General features: G+C 40.1%; 2 protein-coding genes across 5 annotated transcripts in view; both read right to left on the bottom strand.

Annotated features, from left to right (window-relative positions):
• LOC145435743 (armadillo repeat-containing protein 1-like) overlaps nt 1–24,504 on the bottom strand; it is a 391,422-nt gene that overhangs the window by 279,756 nt on the left and 87,162 nt on the right. The gene's annotated exons all lie outside the window — the stretch shown is intronic.
• LOC145448141 (ubiquitin-conjugating enzyme E2 D4-like) lies at nt 14,148–15,821 on the bottom strand. The gene has a single exon (XM_080326471.1). The coding sequence runs from the start codon at nt 15,284–15,286 to the stop codon at nt 14,771–14,773; it is 516 nt and encodes a 171-aa protein (XP_080182597.1). The 5' UTR covers nt 15,287–15,821; the 3' UTR covers nt 14,148–14,770.

Raw genomic sequence — 24,504 nt, 5'->3', positions numbered from 1 at the left:
GTCAATAACAAAGTACTTGTACTTTCCCGGAGTACTCAAGGAAGATTTTCCTACACTTCCACCTTTGCTTTTCGTGTTTTTCAGTAACACTATACTTACATTGTCAACTTCGGATAACATAGCCGCAAAGTATAAAGTAGTTTTGGTTTATGTTTGCATCACTTGTGCAAGCAAAATTGTCATAGCAACTTGACCAAGCATCGCCGTACCACTGAAATTTATTTTGCAAAAGAAAAAAATATTTGCAATACAACGTTGTCGAGATCGCACTTTGTTAAGAAGACATGCATTCAGGGAGTAGAAACACATTTTGGTATAACAAAATATACTGCTTGGTGGCTGTTTATGTGATGAACCACTATAGCTATTTGCTATGGATCGTGGCTTCTGATCGCGGTATTTGCCAAGGGCGCATTGGGGGCGTGAAAGCATCCGAAGGGGAGGTGAAGCCTCAGTTAAGTGATGATTTATCTCTAGCTCATGCGATGGTATTCACTCTGTCTATTATCCGAATTTCATATTTGAGAATTCTCTCATCAATAGCCATAACCCCTTCAATCCCATCAAACTATCCGTCGGGATCGCTAGCGTTCTAATTTTTCTCTTTAATTTTTGGTGATATCCCGATAAGGGGGCGCGAGATTTTTCTCTATCAAAAAGGGGAGCGTGTCTAACAAAGTTTGAGAACCACTGAATTAGAGGGAAGGGCGGGTAATCTAATTATTAGGAAAAGGCAGAATATTTTCTAGTTGTCAAACTTTGTACAGACTAGCTGGTTTGGTTTCGCTTCGTACAACACATTGTGACGTTTGTCTGACGATAACGAAAATCGTAATATGAGTTGACATATCGAAATATAGGCGTACGTTGATGTGTGATACGAGCAGCGAGATTTTTATCACGTCCGGCTGACGCATCATCATATCGATCACGGCGCATCTGACCGAAAATCAAGGTATCGCTTACGTCAAAACGTCAGAAGTGTTCACGTAATCATAATGCTATTCAAGAATGCAATTAGAAGTATTGGAAGTATAGGCCTACGTTTATAACACTGCCCCTGTGGTACGCCATCATAAATCTCCGATCGCAAGGTTAGCAAATCGATGTGTTCATAAACAATCCAGCAATCCAGTCGGGGCCTATCATCGTATGCCTCTACTGCAACACAGAAAGTATAATACGGTCTGAAGCAGTGGTTCTCAACCTTGAAGCTTCTGCGAGCAGAAAACAATCAAAACAATCTATGCGGAAATTGTAGTTAGGACGAATGCATGTAACTTTAAACGAAATATTGAAAGGAAATTTGCTGTTACTAGGGATGGTGTGAACGCGAGGCTCACGTTCGCGTTCTGTGTGTGAACCTCGGGAATTTGGAGGTTCGCGTTCACAACAGAACCTTGGTAGGTTCTGCACTGTTAACCTTTTTCATATATTACAATTTTCTCTTCATGATGACATTTTTGGTTCGAATTTATTGCATTTCAACTGCGGGCCACTCTATCAATGACGCCGGCAGCATAAAAAACCAACTCAAAACGAGCATCCACTTTGACAATCTCAAAGATTTCACTTGCTTTGTTACAAAAATTTTGCTCTAAATATCCAACTTTCCGTTTGTGAATATATAGTGACTCTCTGCTGTGAGCTGACCCGCAATCACATAACATCACGAGCGACATACAAAACATGTAGAGAGCGATTCAACCAATCAATGAGATTGATGTCGTTTTTTGATGTTAAAAATCTAGCTAGCGTACGGGGTCTATCTTCACTTCATATGTTTACTGTATCATTAAAACCAAATACGTGCGATTGAGGTGTTGGCTACAGCTGTATAACTTTAGGGGGAAGCCTAATATCGGTAGCAAGTATAAAAACCTGTATTACACTCTGCCCAATACCAATGTAGCAATACTCATACACGAATACATTGCCTGGTCTGGTCAAGACCGTTAAGGCGTAAGCTTATATTCCCTGGCAACCCTCTTCCAAATTATTGGCAAAGCCACGGATGATATTGATTTTATGGGAGTATTATATCATATGATTGCCCCAGTTGATACATTTAGCGACGTTTAAATCGCCAAAATGTACTTCAGCATTATGGCATTATGTGATCCCAGTCGTCGCTAGGTATCGTGTACATTAGGGTTGCCATACGTCCGGAATTTCCCGGACATGTCCGGAATTTCACTGAAAAATCTGCGTCCGGGAGGAATTTCTAAAATATGCCTAAATGTCCGGAATTTTGAAGGCTTGAAGCAGGCTCAAAAGTTTTTCGTAAATCAACATAAACAATATTATTTTCAAGCAGATTTATGCTATTCAAAATTGTTCTTCGCGCCGCGCGCGAGTTTGCAACGTATAAAGATATTAGTACGGGCTTCAGGCACCACCCTCGCAAAAAAAAAATGCAATCAACATAAATATAAATAACCATCATTTACTGAAATAAGTCTGATTGTAATCGCAATTATAAGCTAACGGTATTTTCCTAGAGTTGGTTAAGGCCGATTGGATGCTTCAATCACATACAGTGGCTCCAAATCTTGGGGTCGTCCGCCATTATCTGGAGATCGCGATGGTGTTGAACGTAATCAGCTTCCTATGCCGTGTGCAAGTTTGGGCAAGCTGAATTTTTTTAGTAATCAGCTTATCAAGATTTGAGCTTTGCCACGGAACATTTTCAAGTGGGAGATGAGGTCGCGAACATAAAAGGTTGGAAATCACCGGATGTGCAACCTGCTGGTGCATTTTATAGTAGCCTATATATCGAAGAATCAATATCATTGACAGAATTCATACACAGCCTAAAATATAACAGCCAAATGCATACAGTAAGTGCCCAATAAGTTACATCGACTACCCTATGGTGGGCCCAAGATCAGTGCTTTTTGGGCGGGAGGGGGCGGGGGGAGAAAAAAATGTTGTTTCGGACCTGATTAAAACACAAACAGATAGCCGCATCGACCTAACTGTATAGCAGGGCTGTCAAACACAATCCTGACAGGCCAGCCACGGCCCGTCAGATGATTTCATCTGACCCATGGAGTCCCCCATGGAGACCCATGCAATCACCAGAGCTCACATTACAGATGGCCCAATTCATGACCTATGTTCCTCTTCATTCCTCGATGGGCAATGCTTTGCTAGTGTGACGTCATATTAACGGCCAATGTGCTACACCTCATTTTAAAATCCACTAAGAGGCGCTAAAGAGTGTCCGGAATTTGCTTCACTAAAATATGGCAACCCTAGTGTACATTAATATAGGCTATCACTTCATTGAAAGATAGGGTTGGAATTAGCAATATGACGTCACGAGGTTCACGTTCGCGTTCACACAGAACCTTTTAAAAACGTTCGCGTTCACACGAACCTGAACCTTTCAGAGGTTCACACCATCCCTAGCTGTTACCTTTTCGATATTACAGTTGGTATATATGTCTCTGCGGAAGTTTCTGCAGCAAGGTGAAGTCCTGTTAAAACCACGAACTTTATTTTAGTTGGTCGGTATCCATTGAAAGAACTGCGACATTTTTGTTTGCCAGATGTGTTTCTACTGTCAAATATCGCTCGATTACAGTGACGTGCGGCGGGTTTCATGCCTGGTAAAGGCATTGACCTCGACTAGTTCTAGTTGCGTATTTTGAAAATCGGGTAGTTCTAGTTCTAGTTCTAGTTGCGGGTTTTAAAAATTGGGTAGTTTTAGTTCTAGTTCTAGTTGCGAGTTTTAAAAATTGAGTATTTCTAATTCTAGTTCTAATTGCACTTTTTGAAAATATCCAGTAGTTTTTACAAGTCTGACGACAAACAACGACGATGCAGGTTAAGAAAGTAGCGATCATATTCGACAATTTCAGGTAGCTGTACGGATGGAAAATACATAACAGCTACATCAGTAAAGTAAAGGTATATTTGCTCTGCATTACGTATTGGCCGTCGCTACTATTAAATTCACACAACAATGTTGGTTTCCGAAGTCAATAGCGCGTTTCACTGTGCTAGGATTGTCCGATTGTTAGTGAGTGAGGCAGATTTGATTCTGTCTCACCCGACCATTGTTTCTCTGCGCTGCCATTGTACGTAATAAAGCCGAATTGCGCATTCCTTGGCTATTTTGAGTGGGTTTCAGTTTTCCAAGATTGTTACTATTCGGGTTTTCGGAATCAGTGAGAAAATAGCATTTGATTATTACTAGTCATTACGAATTCTGAGCTGTTTATGATAAATTGCATTGTCGCAGGTGAGGCACGACCCGTTAGTGCATCACCTGTGCCTCGCCTCTCATTTCGCGATATATATTTTGGAACAATAAATATGGAAATTGGTGATGTTGGATGAAAATTTAGTTATTCATGAACATCGAAGGTATATATAATCATTTGAAGGTGTCACAATATTCCTTTACCCATACTGGCGACAAGTGGGGCACTCACCCCTTGCCTGTTGTGACCGCACGTCAATGCTCATTGCTCCATTGTAATGTCTAAATTCAACGAATTTTGTTGAAAAGGTCTTCCTACCGTTCATGTATAAATGGTCTGAAATAGGATTACCATATTTTGAGATCCAGTAAAGAGGACACTTTCTACAAATGACAAAATTTATAAAATGGGACGAGAATACGGGTAAACGGTAACAGTTTGGTACGGCACTTGTAGCAGTGCGACGTCCAAATTAGACCATGAGCTTCATGTTATGACATCATGCAAACGACCATGTTCAAAACTGCTAAATGAATTAAAAATTTGATGTTCCATTTCTCTAATGGATGGAAAAGCGCACAAGTTTGCAATTAAGGCATAAGATTGGTTGGAAATTTGCACTGACAGACGGTTGAGAGTCAGTTGTCTACAGCTTGAAGGTAGGGCATTTAATGGCATGTTGTCGTCTCGTGACCCAGGTAAATAACAAAATACCACGTGATTTTACAACAAAACGTTTCGCCTTGAGGGTTACGTAAATAAATTACGTTTATCGCTCTCTTCCATGCCATGAAATCTCACGTGGCATGTTGTCACTGGTAAGCGGTCATTTAATAAGCGGGAATTGGCGTTCCTATAAAAGGACAGTCGCGTACGATTGCGATGTCATGTGGTACTCAAACAGCCACGTGATGAAATCGCACGTGCTTATTTGAGTGTGTGTATGTTTACAATGCATTGCTGCGAGAGAATGATTCCAATAAAGGAAATGTAACCAAGGTGTAACGACAAGGAGACTTAATTACACTGCGTGAGGAGTGAGTTCATCTTAGATCATCCGGTCTTAAATGCACGATCAGCTATATAGCAACTAATTTCACATCTTATGGATACCGAAAATTAAATCGTAGACTTCGATAATTATCAGCCCTGTTGGCTTCTATCCAGATATATAAAGAACGATCAATCCCAACTTCCACGTCGATTCTATAACACAGGGGCTCCCAATCTAGTGGTCGCGACCCTCGTGGGGTCGTTCGCCTATTCTTTGGTGGTCGCGTAGACGGCAAGTAAATACCAACTACTATTACGACAGTGCCAATTAATCGGATTCTCTTGGCGGCTCATTTCTGAAAATTTTGGTTAATTTTTCAAAATAGAAAATAAAACGACCTTTGAGGAATGCGAACCCGGCCAAAAAGGATTCAGATCAGTCGAAGCGTCATTTCAAAGCTCCACCTGATACAACGTAAAATGGTGTTTGGCCACCACTGCGAAGATTAACGGTTCAGGTACATAGCAATTCATGGGATCGGGATTTCTCCTTCCTTGAATACTACAAGTTACCGGATCAGATATACCAAATCACTGACACCGGAAGAGCGTATAAGAATCTGCGACCATCAATTACCGACGTCATAGCTAAAATTGGAATACGGCGAAGAGACATAATTCTACTGAGATTAAGAAGCCTCCATTGCAGACTGAATCAACGTTTGCATAAGAACCGTTGTTCTGGGACTCCACTAGGTCAGCAATGCAATGCAGAAGAATCTGTAGAGCACTTTTTGTTGTGTTGTGTGAGATATCAACATCAAAGAGGCCCACTACATTATGCTACGCGAGTGAACCGCATAAATTGGGAATTGAAAGACATTCTAACACAGTGATTCTCAACCTTTTTGTATTCACGGACCCCTTTCGGACCGTCACGGACCCCCGCGGATCCCACGCAGTTTTAGTTAAAATTTAGCTCGATTATCGTGCAATCTTCATGTGTCTTGTGCAGGCTTAGTGATAAACAGCAACATAATGACTTTCTTCAAAATAAGATCATACTATTCATGTAGAAATTGGTTTGACTTCTATTATTTCAAAGCGAATCCTGCAAATGTATTTCTTGAAATACGTGGTCGTGTCTTAAAAATAAGCGCCTTCGATTTGATATGAACGAGTGCCGAAAACCTACTTCCACAAATATAGGTGGTTGGCGAATGTAATAATAACGCGCAACGACAACACATGTGGGTATGATCGCAACAAATCTGGTACCAAAATTGACAAGCAAATTTTTTTAATGAACTTGTAACCAATGTTCCCTCTTATTTTTCACGAGTCTGCGCGAACACGCCAACTCACTGCGCAGGCCCTTGGCCCATGATTCAGTCGCTGTATTGCTATCAATTTTTATGCTCTCTCTGCTCACGTAATTGGATTTACCGGTTGAGCTGATCGATTCAGGTGTGTTGGAAAAGGTATAGGACCCCTAAATAGCAATTAAAGGTCTTCGGGCGTACCTACTTATGTCTTCCGTTTTCACATGCTCCGACAACCATTCCATGTAAAACGGCTCGCACTTCTTTGCTAATTTGGCTTGGTGAAGGGATGAGCATGACAAACTACCCATTCGTTTTGTCATCATTAAAAGCGATCAGTATAAACAGTGACAAGCAGAATTAGCGAGTATATTAACTCAATGTTGGCCACACAGGCAAGCAGCTAGCCAGAACACATGTTGCGACACAAATGGACGCTTGTAACCGCAATTACTATAGACGGCGAATGGTAATTTTGTGCGACCATATGTGACGTCACAATGAATCCGTGTATGTACATTGTGACATATAGATTACTAGCAGACATACACGACTGGCAAGAGAACGCATTTCAAATCAATACATGCGATCGATGTAGGCCTACCGCGTTAAAACGCTGATGTGACGTCTTATTAATACCGGCAAGACACTCATTACTATCAAGACATACAGTAATCTATATTGATACGAATATTTAAGTCTGACCGAAGCAAGAACAATATTATCGTATGACCTTATCGACAGAAGATTCCCGTTCAAACGAATCGAATAAAATCAAAATTTGTGCTGCTGAAAAGCTGATTTAATTCAACGCACACAGTGCGCAGTTGAAGCATATGCCGATAAACGTTTGCAAGGGGATGGATTTTTTCAAAAATATTGGTGCTTGTACTAGCATATTCTGCATTTTATCCTATCTCATCACACGTGATCAGATTTTCCTGATGGAAGTGATGACTTCGACAATTCACGGCATGTAGTTGCACAGTTAATCTTATGCAATGATCATGCCACGCGAAGAATATATTCGTTAGTTTCTCGCAGATTAACTTCGAGTTAGTCCATTGTTATTTATAACTTTGGTAAACCATGTTATTTCGCCATTCCCAGAAAAAGACTGCGCTATTGGAATGATATCAGTATCGCTGACGCGTACGAGACCATACTAAAAGAAAAATCTCTTTCATGAGGCCCTGGTCATTTCTATCTAGGAGCTTACCTTGAAGTTAATATAAAAGAAATGGTTATGTATATCACAGAAGAAATTGGATTTTTGTTAACATGTCGAATCGCCGTGATTAACCTTTCTCATCCAACTCCCCCCCCCCCACAATCCTCAACAAAACATCTCTAAACAACAAACTGCTTGAATCCATAGGCTATTGGCAATTTAAAAACTGAAATGAGTCTGCACAGTGGTATGTTCCATCTCAGACGGTCATTCTGTTGCTGTGAGCTCTGGAGTTGTACTAGTAATGAAGCCTCGTGATTTCCCGAATATAAAAAAAATACAAATTATGTTATCAAATATTTTCAGACTCCGCGGACCCCTGGCTAAGAACCACTGCTCTAACAGATCTAAAGATATAGGATAATGTTGTAGATTTCGTGATGTCGTGTATGCATATTGTATATTGTCGGCTAGCTCCGTGTATTGAAGTTGCATGTGCATTTTGGTATGCCAATATTACTGAGCGATGCTGTATATATTTGGATAATGCAAATTTATTGTAATAACTAGGGATGGTGTGAGCCTCTGAAAGGTTCAGGTTCGTGTGAACGCGAACCTTTTTGAAAGGTTCTGTGTGAACGCGAACGTGAACCTCGTGACGTCACGTGACGTCATATTGCTAATTCCAACCCTATCTTTCAATCAAGTGATAGCCTATATTAATGTACACGATACCTAGCGACGACTCGGGCCACATAATGCCACAATGCTGAAGTACATTTTGGCGTTTTAAACGTCGCTAAATGTATCAAATGAGGTAATCAAATGATATAATACTCCCATAAAATCAATATCATCCGTCGCTTTACCAATAATTTCGACGAGGAGTTGCCAGGGAATATAAGCTTACGCCTAAACGGTCTTGACCAGACCGGGCATGCAATGTATTCGGTGTATGAGTATTGCTACATTGATATTGGGCAGAGTGTAAAACAGGTTTTCACACTTGCTACCGATATTAGGCTATACCCCAAAAGTTATACAGCTGTAGCCAACACCTTAATCACACGAGGTTCACACACAGAACGCGAACGTGAACCTCGCGTTCACACCATCCCTAGTAATAACCAGTATAGAAGTGGCGCACAGTACCTGTGCTGTGATAAGCGCCACTATTACGATTTTACTCATAATATTATTAATAATACAAGTGACCGGTAGTGGTATGTGTTAACGCTATACCTACACAGTTTTAAACACACTCTCGGTGCGGTCGAATATCTTATAGATTGTTATCTGTGGTTCGCATGACGCAGGATTTCACGTCAGTACTTGACAAGTATGCGATTGGATATAATAGAAATCGTTCCAAAGTACTATAGTCTTGAGAGACGGAGGTTGGCAAGTTCATATTGCGTAGTCACTATTACTGCGCACATAGTTGCCAGCGTCCCATATAGGCTGTGAGAAGGGTTTTGCCAATTTATTGTATTCAACACGTCAAAGTGAAAGGTGGTTGCGAAACATTTTCAAATCGATATTTGGGGTCGCGACCACAAAAGAGGTTGGAAACCCCTGCTATAACCTAACTCAAGTATTTGTTACTCGACAAACCGTGGTATTGAGTTTATGATACCTCGTTACGCCCTATATGTCAGTTTCAATTCTCCTTTGATGTGATATTGAACAGTATCAATATCAATGTATCAAGTTTGATGTTTATTCAGATCATTCTAGACGAGTTGGAACAACACGACACTGCCTCTTCTTTAAATAAAACATCTGTATATTATATATAGGATAATTGTGAAGAATTGCCCTATAATTCTCGTAACTGAACCACAGCAAGAATGTACCACACCAATTGCCCGCTTCGTTATGCTATTATGAAACGAAATAGTTTCTGATGAATGCACTCATATTTATAGTACTTTTCGATTTCGTACCCATAAAGAGGCATTTGCGCTCGTCATGAAGTCAAACGAGATTTCTACATGTGACATCATGAATCTATAGCCCATATACATCCACCCCACATGTTAACCGAAAACTGTTTAAAGAACGCCCTACAACCATACTGAATTCGATCCTCCAAAAGTCAAGCATTCCACGAAAGCATATTTTCGTAAGGACAGCTGTGTGTTATGGATAGCTGATGATGTCGTTTAGGGTTGGGTTAGGTGTGATTCTGAGTTGTCATATCAATGAAATACGTCACTATATACGAGTGGTTTAACTACAAGGAGTGTATATGGGCTAGTCCGATCGCGTGCCTAAATAGATGTAGAGAAAATATACTTTATCCAACCTGTTTAAGATAAGGAAATGTATCTAAGTTGGGAATATTTAAAACACCGGTTATTTATCTCAAAATTGCTCGATAAATTCCCGACTACAAAATATGGCATATTACGATTGGATCTTCCATACATATTTGCGGGTGGGACTTGAGATTAACATCAGGGATGGTGGGAGCGTTATGTTCACATTCGTGTTGATCGTGCGAACCTCGAAATTTTAGAGGTCAGTGCTTGAAAAAAAATCTCACAAGGATCTACGATGTGAAAGTTATTGAAAAATAGCAACGTTTTACAGTAATCATAATGTCTATGATCAAAATACGTTGAAATGCTACTTCATATAATTCTACGCATGAACGTGACTGCACGAAAAGAGCATGGACACAAAACTAACACGAACATAGAAAGGTTCAAAACTTTATCGATTCTTGAGAATTTCTATGGAATTATCGCACTATCACTGTTGTGAAACATACAACCACTTGCCTCCGTCCGACCACGAAACGGGCTAACCAAGTTCGTGTATGAGTTCTGATCATTTCCCGCAATCAGACTTTATTTCTTTCCTCTGTATTAAATCGTAATAGTGTATCCTACTTACCGTGTAACTGATGCTGTGAGTTAATATGTCGCATGTGCACGAATATATACCGGGTTTCACATCAATATTGCTTCCAGCAGTGTTTAGAACGATTTATTTATTAGGTAAAATTTCACGGATGCCAATATGACGCAAGCTATCTCTCTTGTTTTCAAATATATAATAAACTTGTTCGCTGCATGGTTTTGATCTGTGATTCACCGATCGCGCCAAAATTAAGTGCATACATTTTACAGAATTTCTGCTAAACTTTACGTCGAAAAGTTTGCTTAAGACGGCAGGGTTGTTGTATTGTATTGTAAAGATACAGGGTTGAAACCAAGTCACAGGTTGCGAGTCACCGTCACAAGTCAACTTTACTTTTACAGTTTTGACTCGAGTCAATTCTAGTTATTTTCATTTCACGACCGAGTTAAGTCAAAGTCAGAGAGCAACCGGTCGAATCCGAGTCATAGTGTTGAGACTTGGGTCCGAGAAATCAAAACAGGTTCAAACCGAGACTCTTGGGAGATATCGAAGGCCTGGCAATCATAATATACTTATTTTTGCCGCTACATCTTTATTCAAACAGATGAAATAGCGTTTATACGTCTATTTTCCAAGTATAGCTCTCGATACAGGAGGAATCAAGGAATATAGACTATATCGAGTTATATGACTTAGCCGAGTCATGCGCAATGACTCGAGTAGAAGTCGAGTCAATACACAAATTCACCCAAGTCGAGTCATTTTCCATTTTATAAGAAAATGACTCGGGTCACGTTGAATCATGGCTCGATTCATTACAGCCCTGTTAAAACTTTGCAGATTGCGTAAAGTACCATGAATTTTAATCAATCATACTCCAAAGAAAATAATTCATTTATATCCAGCAATTAGAATACTGTGCCGTCTGGTTGGCAGCATTCAGTAATACCACCGGGTCACTAATCACATGATATTTAATGAGACGATTTTAATATGGAACAGGTGTGAACTGGCTGAACCTCACCATATGTCATGAGTGACTCCGTAGGCAGACACATAGATATACACTGGAGATATCGAACCCGAACTCAAGAAACACCCATTTTAACAAATATAATATCGATCGTGTTTATTCAACCCAATGACGACATAGGAAGGTATTTCGGAAACGATAACAAATGGGAGTTACGGCTTTGTGTATGAGCTAAAACAGTCCTTCTCGTCCGTTTTCAATTCGAGTGCTGTTGTCAATAATTAAGGAGGAACAGCTGCTGTTTTCAGTGTTATCAGGAGTGCTATTCTACGCTAAGAGGGATACTTGGGACTTGCTATGATACATCTCTCTAGGAAGAGGCCAAGGTAAATTCTATTCTAATGATGTAATATGTTATACCACACTCCACTGGCTCATAGATAAGAGCATATATGTCATAGGACATCAAAATAATTGAACTTTACATTGTTGAGATATTTTCTAAAGATGCTCATAAGATATGCGGAATCAATATCATTTCAATGTGGCAATATGTATAGAATTAGCCTCACGCACCATCCTGACATTGTCTGGATACAGGGCGTTGATTCTCAACCAGTGAGTTGTGACCCCAAATGGTTTTTACGGAGTGTAGTATTTTGCGGTCGGTACCATCGACTTTCGGCCTACCATAGAATGTATGGGGATTACGTATTTTTTCTAGTTTCGATTGAAATGCGATCGAAATTGTCGCTGTTCGTGAGGATGGACTTGCAGTTACAAAAATACTTGTTGTGATATTTGCAGATGTTGAAAGGCCCTTCGCGCGACGCGCGAATTGTGGCATTTATGTGCTTGTCACGAACTTTTTTTTATTAATTTTCACGATGATCGGCTAATTGAAGGAACCGACCGACAAGTTGTTACAGGATCGTAACACATAAATGAGATACTTTTCCTTCGTCCGATTTCTTATTTGTGGTTGTAGCCAATGGCCAATTGGATTTCAAAAGTAGTTTACGTTGCTTAAGAAGCATTATTATTGCACTCGAAAATCTAAACCACGCCTCACTGAAACGATTGAGACATAATTGTAAATTTGCCAATGAAAACATTCACAATCCTGTCACTAAAATGATTTGCCATTCAACGGAATAAGAGGCCAGTTTTATATACTTTAGTTTTTCACTCAAACGAACTGCTACTCAGTTTATCTGTCGCTCAATTGGTACGCACCCAGATGTAGCATATAGATTCCCATTTCAACCTGATCAGCAACCATCATATCACCATTTCTTGGCAGCTATAGCTGATGTAAGAGGAGAATGGAAGTCAATGAGGCCCTGTAAGGTATACAGTTATAAATTTAGTTCCTTCGTGCAGTAACTGCGAATTATTAACACCCAATAGGATCCTAAAAACGTATATGCGCGCGCGAACCAGTAATCGCATTTTGCGAAATAAAGTGGAGAAATCGATAATATTTGGTTTTGCTTCGTCAGGCACATTAAGGTGTTTATCTCCTGACTCCTAGTGACGATATTCGATATATGCATATTGCTGTGGCATGATGATATAAAGCAGTACGTTCATACGTGATAAAACTTGTAGTAAACAGGTCAAAGGACTTAACATAGTTTTTATCACATACGATGTACTCATTATAAAGTCAAAAACAGCGCGTCAGGCTGACAATTCGGGTGTCGCTTACGTCAAGAATATTCCGAGTAGTAGCCACAGTAATCAATATTGCAACTCGAAAATCCCCCAAATACACACAATGACATGAATATGATCATGTCGCAGTAATCACATTGCCCGTCAAAACAGATTGAACTGCGTGAATACTAGTATTTTATAGGGACTGAAGGATGCACCGTATGATACTAGGGACATATTTACTTTACAATATCTCTCGATATCTTGCAGCATGACTTGAAGTAGCCTACAGCGATACAGTGAAATAGCTATCCGGTGTCGTAATGATACAGCGATGCGACAATCGCATTCCAGAGTTACCTCCGCAAAAATTAGGCAATGACATTATTTTTATTTGTTTTGTATTTATTCGTATAAAACAATTATCAAATCTGGGTGAGGGACTCACGCAGTTGTAATGTATCTGGCATTCTGAAATGGTATTGCTGATTCATGACAACTGATCACGTGCGAACAGAATAATTTTAACTATATAAAACGTTCAGCCGGACGTATAGAAAAGACCACAGAGTCATTACCCACCATATTTCGGTTTCGTTGAACTGAGCAACATTTTCTCGTTTTCAAAATATACCAGTAATAGCAGTAATCTTGTATGATGCGTTTGCTAAGAAGTAAGAACTATAAGTTATGGTAATAGCTTTTGTGTACGAATATCGCCTACATTCATAAATTTCGTACTCCCCATACGTCTCAACCTCTCATAGCGACAACAGCAGCTCGGGATGACTTCTCGCCGCCTCTTAAAAGCTTCTATGTAACTTTTGTCTGCCTATCATGCGGTATAATCTGCTATTTGTCATGAGGATTTGGCATGTGTACGTGATTGCTACTTGACCTTGAAATTGACATCAGAAGATATGATGTAACATAGCCTAAGCAAACATAGGTAACATGTCATGTGCTTTTATTTCATAAATTCTTAGTTGAAGTACCTAGAATTATAAAATCATTGATTTATAGAATTAATATCAAATCAGAACACGAGGGATGGACAAAAGTGAATGTATAAGAAAGAACGTCAGAGAAATATTGATACATTGTAGCACGTTATATAGCAGACCTGGAATATGCGGTACACATTGTGTCTCAAGGAGCTATAATATGATGCAGTTATATTTTTATTTTTAACGCAATTTTTCTGGATGTGCGTTTTAAGCAAGCAAATGTCATCAATATGATTCTGGTAAAAAAAGGTACCGTTCATGATAAATGTGTTGCTTCGTGTGTTTTATTTTACTCTCAAATGCACCGTATACCTGAAGCATCGAACCTAGCAGTGGATTAATATGAGAATTCACTTAATTCAAATTACAAATTTGCAATTACAGTTTTACAAAATGTTGCGATATCCAGCAATAAGCAATGCTCGATAAACATTTATCAGTGAATGGATGTCAACATATAGGTTGCAATCATTCCAAGTATTCCATAAAAGTTACCCATAATCCAACAAGGAATAACATTTCCTTAACTTTTGAAATAATTGAACGTCATGAAATGTCTCTGAATGTCATTTACGTGACCGGTCAACACTGTCTTGTGATACTGCAACCTTCGCGCTACAACTTGTAGGATCGGCGATAGCGTACATTTCTGTCCACTGCTTTGCCCGCTTGAAATACAGTCCTGGATTATCCAAATACAAAGTGGCGCTCTCCACATCCATAGGGTCATCAGGATTTGGAGAAGCGAGCAAGGAACATATAGATAAAAGTACTTTCGATGTTGTGAGTGCTGGGGACCATTGCTTCTGCAAAATGTCAACACATATCGTCCCTCGTTTGCTTACGTTGGGATGAAAAATCTTGGTGTCGAACCGCATTTTGGGCGGTTTAAAAGGATATTCCGTCGGGTAGTCTATAAGGATTCGAAATACTCCTCCTTCAAACGGCGTTCCTCCAGGTCCTTCAATAGTCGCCCACCAGCGATACATATCTGAGTCATCGAGAGGTCCTGCTCTGATAGGCGAACTGCTGGATTCTTGCAGAAACTTCTTATATTCATGCTGCAGTCGTTTGAAGGCCATGGCTTCTTTCTCTTATTTTGCCAATACACACGATATATGAACGTCGAATCTTGAAAACCTATGTGGGACTTCCCCAGGTGTAACAACCAGACCTACGGATAGATGCGCAACTCCCACACCACTCTATGTTACGCTTGTGCAAGCAGTCTCTCTTATTGCTGAGCAATCTAAAAGCAGCATAATTGGTAGTGCTATAGCTTGTGACCCGACGGCTGAAATTTATTAAAACTGGTCTTTATCGAAACCTAGTGTCGCACTGATTCCGACAATACAAATTAAAATCTTTTCAGGGAAATGGAACCACCTCAAAACAGCCTTCGAAGTCTGAAAATCGGCAATTAGAGACACTGCTTGTCCAAGCGTGACCACCGCGAGTTGCGTATTCATCCGTGGATTAGTAATCTACAGGGTTGTAACCAAGTTGCAAGGCTCCAAGTCACAAGCCAATGTTACTTTTATAGTTTAGACTCGAGTCAATGCGAGTCATTTTAAATTCACCACCAAGTCAAGTCCGAGTCCAAGTCATCTAGTCCGAGTCCATGTCATTGTGTTTACTGCTCAGTTTTCAGTTAAAGTATTTTTTATAACTAGGTTTGGTGATATCGAACAGCTTGCATTTATAATATACTATTTTTCCTCAATTTTGACAGGTTCTGCATGGTCGAGTTTTCACGTACCAGTACTATTAAATGAACTCCCAATAGCGTGGTTAATTTACTATCCTTCGAAATTACAATGAAAAGTCGGTCTTGGCCATCTGATTCTCGAGTCATATGACTTGATCCGAGTCATGCGCAATGACTCGAGTCCAAGTCGAGTCAATACACAGATTAACCCGAGTCGAGTTGAGTAATTTCCGTATTTTAAGAAAATGAATCGAGTCAAGTCGAGTCATGGCTCGAGTCATTACAACCCTGGTAATATATACATTTACCAAGAGGTGGTTCGTAACGGAATAGATTCAATATTTTAGATAGATTAATAGCACATGTATATGCCTACAAATAAACCCTTGCTACTTCAATAGAACTATAATGCATTCATTGTTCAATAGGCTAATTCTATATTTCCATTGCTATTTTACTCCGTGAATGAAAAATATGCCTGCAAATTAAGATGGTCGAGAATCACTGGTTCAAAAGGCTCACAGGGGCACCTTCAAGCGATCCCGGACTTTCAAATACTACATTTCCATAAAATCAGTCCAGGGGTTTTCATATGAAAAGTCTGGTAAATTTTTATGAATTGCTAGTTGAAATGCCCAAATATTTGAACCAAATTTGTAATCATGATTAATATCGGCAGGCTAATTGAGAAAGTTTTGCGCTGAGCAGATGGAAATTCCAGCCATTTGAAAGAAGACCATTGTTTTATCATTGATGAATATAATGACGGTTTCCAGTTGCCAAGAATTTGGTTAGTATCTTTGTATAAAGGAAAGAAATAACCTTTATCACTACCAGAGTTCGTTAGGTATGTGATTATCTATTGTTATTCAGATACTGTGCATCTGCGTCAGTAAACCTACTCAGAAAGACAGCGAGTGCAGTGATTGCATGGGAGTAAGGCAAGTCCACATCTAAATAAAATTTGCATTGCCTTTGCGTCTAGACTGAATATGAATAGTTATCACCAAGATTCAACATACGCGCGTCAATCAGACCAATTGGGAGTATCGGAAAATGTGAAGTAATTTGCACACGATACTACATAGTCTCATTTCCTATCTCATACATGTTAATATATTCGACTGACGCACGTTCACACGTATCTCCCGGTATGGTCTTGCTTGCCGTACTTTTCGTTCAACAGTATTCGAAGAAGTCTTGAAGAAGCCTTCCATATTGGGTGATCGTTGGTATAATCAGAATACGTTCAATTGCTCGCAAATTGTTCACAACTACGTCATCCGATTAAGCACCAAGTGACAGGATGGCGAAAATATTCCGTCATCACGCTGAAGGATCTGCCGATTATGGCGTGACAAAGAACAGATACCATATTTCGGTAGCCGAATGTTATCAACCCATGTTCGTGAATGAGACATATATGTAATGAAGTCATACCGCGCTACTGATATACAAAGTTTAAAACTAGGGTGCGAGATCATCTATACGAGTAGCATACTAGAATATCGTTTATTCGCAATTTGATGCATGAGTCATGATGATTGAACAATAAGTCATTTAATCATCTATTCTATATGCACATCCTCTCTGTAAGTAGATTTATCGGATCGTTGAAATTGTCTTACAAACTATGATATCGCAGTATAATACATATCTGCCACAGTTGATTTTAATTAGATAGTGCAATTGAGATTGGTCAAAAATAAGTGCCAATGCAATCCTGATCTTGCCATACAGTCACAGAAGTTATAATGTAAATACTAAATACACGCTTATTGATTGATTAAAATCGCCAATAAGTCGATTTCATTTCGTAGGAAAATTGGTGCTAACATATTTTTGGTTTTAAGCGCTTCTTGGAGGTACAGAACTTTATGTTTGTTTTTACAGTTTTACAGTATTAAGACCACCGGTGCCACACATACGACCTAAAGTCTAAACCAGGGGTGTCAAACATACGGCTCGCCAGACCATTTCATCCGTCCCGCGAGGTCATTCTGAATAAATTGAAGAATTATTGCGATGTAGCCTATTATACAGTAGGCCTACATTTCTAATAGTAGTAAATGTCGAGCTTGTTCATCGACCACAGTATAACGATCGTCGTCAGTGTTGAGTTCTCACTTAAGTAACCATCAGGAACAAAGTGGTGACATTGACAATACATTATGGGCAGGCAAAATAGCCTATTATGTTCTGAGTGTTCTGGGAAAAGGGACCAAATAACGGTTATTCACAAAGGAGGAAACGACAATCCGAAACCGTTGCATGTAACATATGGAGAATATATTCGCTACAAGAAAAATAGAATTCAAATATCACTGCTCGCACTGCTGCTTATATTACTCTGACCGAAAAGGCGCCAGCCGCGGTCGTCAGAGAAATCGAATGGTGAATTGGTGATATAAAAATGATGAACGAAATGCCAGCGCCCCCGTCTAAAATCTCTCATATTCCACACCATGAATACACAAAGCCAACGACGCATCACGATCAAAGCAACGAGATCATTGAATTATTCCAACTTACATATCTCCATATTATAAGAAACTCCGCATTCTTAAAGTTGAGGACGTATATATTTTTGAATTAGCAAAGTTCATGTATAAGTTTAACAGACAACAAGTTCCAAATTCACTTGTAAACTACTTTGAATACTTCGTGCATATAAACAACTACGGTACTCGATCCAAGAGCTCTTCCAACCTGTTTATGTCTAATTCCGACAATGCTTTTCCTCCCTTGAAGCGTGCTGGAATTGATGTGTGGAATAAATTGTCCCTGCGACTGAAAAGTATGAGTTTTCCGTCATTTAAGGCACTGTTGCTTGACTTACTTCTCAGTAAGTACTAATCGGATGTATTCCCCATCTGCTATTGCATCAAGGGATCGCACTGTGTACTTTCGTTGTTGTTTTTCTATTTACGTTTTTTTACAAACCACCATAACTAGTAAGCATGATTGAATGTATCTATATACTTCTTTCTAATCTCCAAGGTTCCGGCTTTTGTCGGCTCTCCGTCAATACTATTATAGACCCAGTCACACGCTATTATTCTTGTGTATGTGCTTTTTTGCTCGGAGTATTTTTTTGCATACTCATGCTGTTTATTCCGGTTGACGAAGAAATAAATCTCTTTCTCTCTCTCTCTCGTCATTAGAGCCATCGTTTTCGTAGTTTGTAAGTGTAACCCAGTGGTTCCCAACCTTTTTCGACTCATCGCCCCCTTTTGAAGCTCCACACCGATCATCGCCCCCCAAATATTGGGAACCGACAAACATCACTTCGTCATCCCCCCTCCCCCGAAAAAAAAACGTGGGTATTTGGCCCCATGGGGTGATAAACTAAACCTCAGACCCCCTCAGCCAGTGGGCTTCTTGTCGCTACATATCAGCTATACCCTGTTTCATGTACTGTTTGGTGAGTCACCGTATTTCGCCTAAACGCGCCAAGCGCGACAAATTTATATAATTCATGTTTGAATAGGTCAATAAGGTCGATGTGGTATGTTGGAAAAGGTAGGACCCCTAAATAATAATTAAACATATTCGGGCGGAATCGTTGTTATATTGACTTCTTTACATGATGCTATTTAGTGACCTCCTATATCTGTTATGTCAGAAGGTATGGAAATGGTCAAAACGTACCAAACTAAAAGACGCACATGATTTCATATTGGTATTTATTTACTGGCAAATAATTTTTTCCTTGCGGGATGTCATTTGTACTGTAGGGTTAAGGTCGCCAGGACAGGAACATTCGACGCCAGCAATTGAGGCGCCTATGGACAATTAAAAATATATGTATATATATATCGAAGTTTTCGGTCAACACAACGGCATTCCTTTTCGGCCAAGGTCTTATCGTTGCTGATCGTTCTGGCACACTTCTCGGAGTCGCATGCTACATGGCCTCTAACTTCATATGTCTTGGTGCGTCGTGGCGCAGTAATGGCCGACGCCCAAGTCTCACATTTCCATAAATCATTCGTATTTTTGTTGGGTGACGGGGACCCCAACAGCAAGCTACATAAAAATTATAAATCTCGCGGAGCGTGAAAAATTTTTCAAAAAGTCGTGTGAATTTCTAAAAATTACTCTATCATTCATGTTAATTCACGAAATAATTTTGGGCTTCCTTCGATTTCGGGCCTCCCACCCCCAATTGGGGGGATTTGGGTTGCGGTAGTTACGGTCCCGACTCCAATGTAGCCGTTTTAACGCACCATCGCCCCCATATCGCCCTCTTCGTCCGTTTTCGCCCCCTATCGCCCCCTTCGTTATTTTCGCCCCCCTAGACCGCCAAATCGCCCCCTGGGGGGCGACATCGCCCCGTTGGGAACCACTGGTGTAACCAATCGGCCAGTCATCGCATTTTGTCAATTTCATTGTTTGCGGATAACGGAGTTGCTAGAATAGAGCCCATATCATCCGTGATATAATATACAATACTATTTTGCATGACGGTTGATAATAAAGCATTCCAGTGAAAAACGACGGTATGGATTCGGAGGTCACATTTTGAATAATTTGACATGGTCCGGCCCGCGGGCGATCAACACGTCTGAATCCGGCCCGCGACCCGAGTTGAGTTTGACACCCCTGGTCTAAGCGAATGGCCGAAAGGTCGGATTGCCATATGTAAATGGCCGAAATCTACAAGGACGATACCGCTGTATCTTGCTTGGAAACTGCAGCAAAGTAGTAAACAAACAACCACTTTACGAACTCATAACTGTACAACACATGCGGTCGTGCAAACAACAATAATTTCATGAAGATAAACTTACATGTGGATGGCTCACAAAGTAAAATCCTAGTTTTATGTAATGTTCACACGAAATATGCGCAATTTTTTTTCTTCATACCACCATTGAACTTAATATAACAATATACGTATAGTGGTGCTGGTGGAATTCTGAGAATAAAAAGGGAGTTAAACTATAAGTATAGTTGCTTCGTCTAGGTCGTGTGACACGCGTTTGCGTGCTCTAGGTCACAAATGACGTAATTCACGGATCTGGAATTTACAGACCCATCCCGTATCGAGACATATCTTAAATACTGGTATACATGCCAGATATACCGCAAGCTATGTAATTTTATTCGTGGCATCTGCTAATGTTTGATAGCTGCAGAGATATGGTAAAGAATTAGCGAGATCAGTGGCGGCGTTAGACCGCATTCGCCATGGAATGTAATATATACGCCTAATCCAGCTCAGGTCTGTAAATCAATAGGCTTCAGTCTACACTTTCTGGTCATAAACTTTCGGCCACTTCTCCAAGTCAATGAATGGCTCAACGGTAGAAACAATATCATTAAAACTGGATTTCTCGAGTCAAATCCAAATCCAGCAATTTTATACACAATGGGATAGCAAGGCAGACGGTATTTTCCACAGTACACACTGCACGTACACGACATGCAGCAAATCACCATTTAACTGTGATAGAGAGATAGAGTCGACTCCGCTTAATTGGGACGGTTTGGTCCCGCTCTATTTACGCCGAATACGACGGGAAAAAAGTCTTTGTACGAGATAAGCGGAAATCAGTTGTTTGCTTCATAGTCGTGCGTAAAGGCACGGAGCGCATTCAAAATTTGGCATACTGTTGCGTAATAAATTAATTGCAGCTGCGCTATGCTGTACTAATTGCCACATATCGCATAAAACGCACATTTGTTATACAATATACCTTCGGATTAGTTGTATAGTATACACAGTATTTTCCATACCAAACCATTCAGAAAATACTGTATGCTGTGTTACTGTGTAACACACGCATATAGGGTTCAAATAATACTTTGTGACATCCCACACCAATCCAACTAAGTGCAGAACTGTCAAGGAAGCGTCTTCACGTTATTTTGCTTAACTTTTCTGCACCAATCTGTGCTACAAGATGCACGCAATTGCACCCAATAAGCGACTAAGAAGCTGGCACGGCATTGTGTGAGTTCATTGTCGATTGTTAGTGCATGCATCGTCATATAGTTTCACCATATTAGCTCATTTTGTGTTAAAACGAACGAAGTACTGTTTATTGTGGCATAGCCAAACGATATGAATTGTGCACCTTGGTCCAAACTAGCCGCAGTTTTTTTACGCGTAGTTCCCATTTTTGTTCCGTTCCTGACTATTTTGACCGAGGAAAGCGATTGTCTGGATTGTCCGGTGTTCGAATTAATCGGAGGCTACTGCATAACGAAACCATAGCACCTAACGCATAACATACTTCATTGCCTATTGTAGGAAGTTGGAAAATATATCCTATACTTTCCAAGTTTCGATTGGGCGCGAGGTCGCGCGCATCCGCCGAAATTCGAAATCTTAGTCTCAGTCGACTGTATCCGAGAGAAAGTTTTCACTCGAAGTAATCACATAAATAGTTTTCGACCATTTCGCATCATCTGACATAGGATTACCGGAAACGCTACAAAAGTCTAAACGATTTTACCAAGTACAGAACACGCAAAAAAAAACAAGAACATAGTATCAAAAATGTATATGGATGAAATATCATTCGATTGTTCTTCAAATTTCAAATTTAATAGGCTTACGCGAAATCTGCCTATTCTCGATAAGGAGTGTTTTACTGTAAGGCTTGGACAAATTGTTATTATCAAATACACCTAAAATGAAATATGACAACACTATCATTTCACGTCATTTCCCAAGTGTTTCTCGGAATAGCGCCTTATGTCTATTTAAAGCATTTCTTTTGCCATTATTGTTTGCATCTCGGAAATAGCGATGGTTCGAATTAGTTGTGTCAATAGTCTTCCACATTCGCATATGTCACAACTAATCATTCAAACATTCAGAGGTCATCATGGTCTGTTCATGATGTGCATATCTCGCTGGACGAGGAAGGTGCAAAAATATCCGTTTAGACCAGTGGTTCCCAACGTGGGCGATTTGGCGGTCTAGGGGGGGCGAAAATAACGAAGGGGGCGATAGGTGGTCGATGGCACGTTAAAACGGCTATATTGGAGTCGGGACCTTAACCATCGCATCCCAAACCCCCCAATTGGGGGTGAGGGGCCCGAAATCGAAAGAAGTCCAAAACTATTTCGAGAATTAACATGAATGATAGAGTGATTTTTTAGAAATTCATGCGACTTTTTCAAAAATTTTTCGCGCTTGGTGCGATTTCATATTTTCATGTATCTCGATGTTGGGGTCTCCGTCACCCAACAAAAATACGCATGATTTATGGAAATGGGAGACTTCGGCGTGGGCCATTACCGCGCCACGACGCACCAAGACATTTGAAATTAGAGGCCATGTAACATGCGACTCCGAGAAGTGTGCCAGAACGATCAGCAGCGAGAAGACCGAAAACTTCGATGTATATACAGATATGTTTGATTGTCCATAGGCGCCTCAATGACTGGCGTCGAATGTTCCTGTCCTTGCGACCTTCTACAGGACAAATGCCACCCCGCAAGGAAAAAATTATTTGCCAGTAAAGAAATACCAATATGAAATCATGTGCGTCTTTTAGTTTGGTTTCCATATCTTCTGACGTAGCAGATATAGGAGGTCACAAAATAGCATCATGTAAAGAAGTCAATATAACAACGATTTCGCCCGAAGATGTTTAATTATTATTTAGGGGTCCTACCTTTTCCAACATACCACATCGACCTTATTGGCCTATTCAAACATGAATTCTATAAATTTGTCGCGCTTGGCGCGTTTAGGCGAAATACGGTGACTCACCAAACATTACATGAAATAGGGTATAGCTGATATGTAACGACAAAAAGCCCACTGGCTGAGGGGGGTCTGGGGTTTGGTTTATCACCCTATGGGTCTAAAGACCAACGTCTTTTTTTCGGGGGAAGGGGAGGGGGCTGACGAAGTGCTGTTTTTCGGTTCCCATTATTTGGGGGGCGATGATCGGTGTGAAGCTTCAAAAGGGGGCGATGAGTCAAAAAAGGTTGGGAACCACTGGTTTAGACTTTCCAAGTCTTTTAGAACCGCTCCATCCTGTCCCGGAAATGCGCCAATCGCGGAAGCAGTGGATACCAGTTTTAATATAATCAGGTCTTCTGTCTCACCTGCGGAGATTGATCATGACCACAAACCTACCGATCAAGATGCCTGACGTTTCACGACCATGCTAATTTGTAGGTCTTCGTATCGAGCATGTAGCTATTGTGATTTGTGACCTCACCTGAAAACTGAAGACAAAATACGGATGTTATAATAATCCTGCCTATATATTATATCACTCCAATATAGCCTACTCGACACGGATATTAATATGTAAAATGTTTGTTTTAGACTCGTTTTACGAATGTACCTCAAGCGTAGGCCTATATCTTGATAAAGATGGTTTTATAAAGTCGTGAGGATAACGATGACATCGTGCTTTCATATCTGTTAGTGCTGCTGATATTTCAAGGACAAATCGTATTAAATAGAAATACTCACGATGCGACCGCAATTCATATTTGGATGTAAATATTCAGTCTACGTTTCCTTGAACATGGGAGTGATTATTCCAATAATATCTCGCGACTCTAATGGTAGGCTATGAATAGTGTGTTCTATTTGGAGTTGAAATTTAAAACCAG

This window comes from Botryllus schlosseri, chromosome 1 (assembly GCF_051294905.1).
Source record: "Botryllus schlosseri isolate E-star chromosome 1, Bs_hap1, whole genome shotgun sequence".
Classification (NCBI taxonomy): Eukaryota; Metazoa; Chordata; class Ascidiacea; order Stolidobranchia; family Styelidae; genus Botryllus; species Botryllus schlosseri.
This window is presented reverse-complemented; position numbering and strand designations above follow the sequence as displayed.

Excerpts from the sequence above, each read along its gene's own strand:
- LOC145448141 (XM_080326471.1), bottom strand. The coding sequence starts at position 15,286 with ATGGCCTTCAAACGACTGCAGCATGAATATAAGAAGTTTCTGCAAGAA.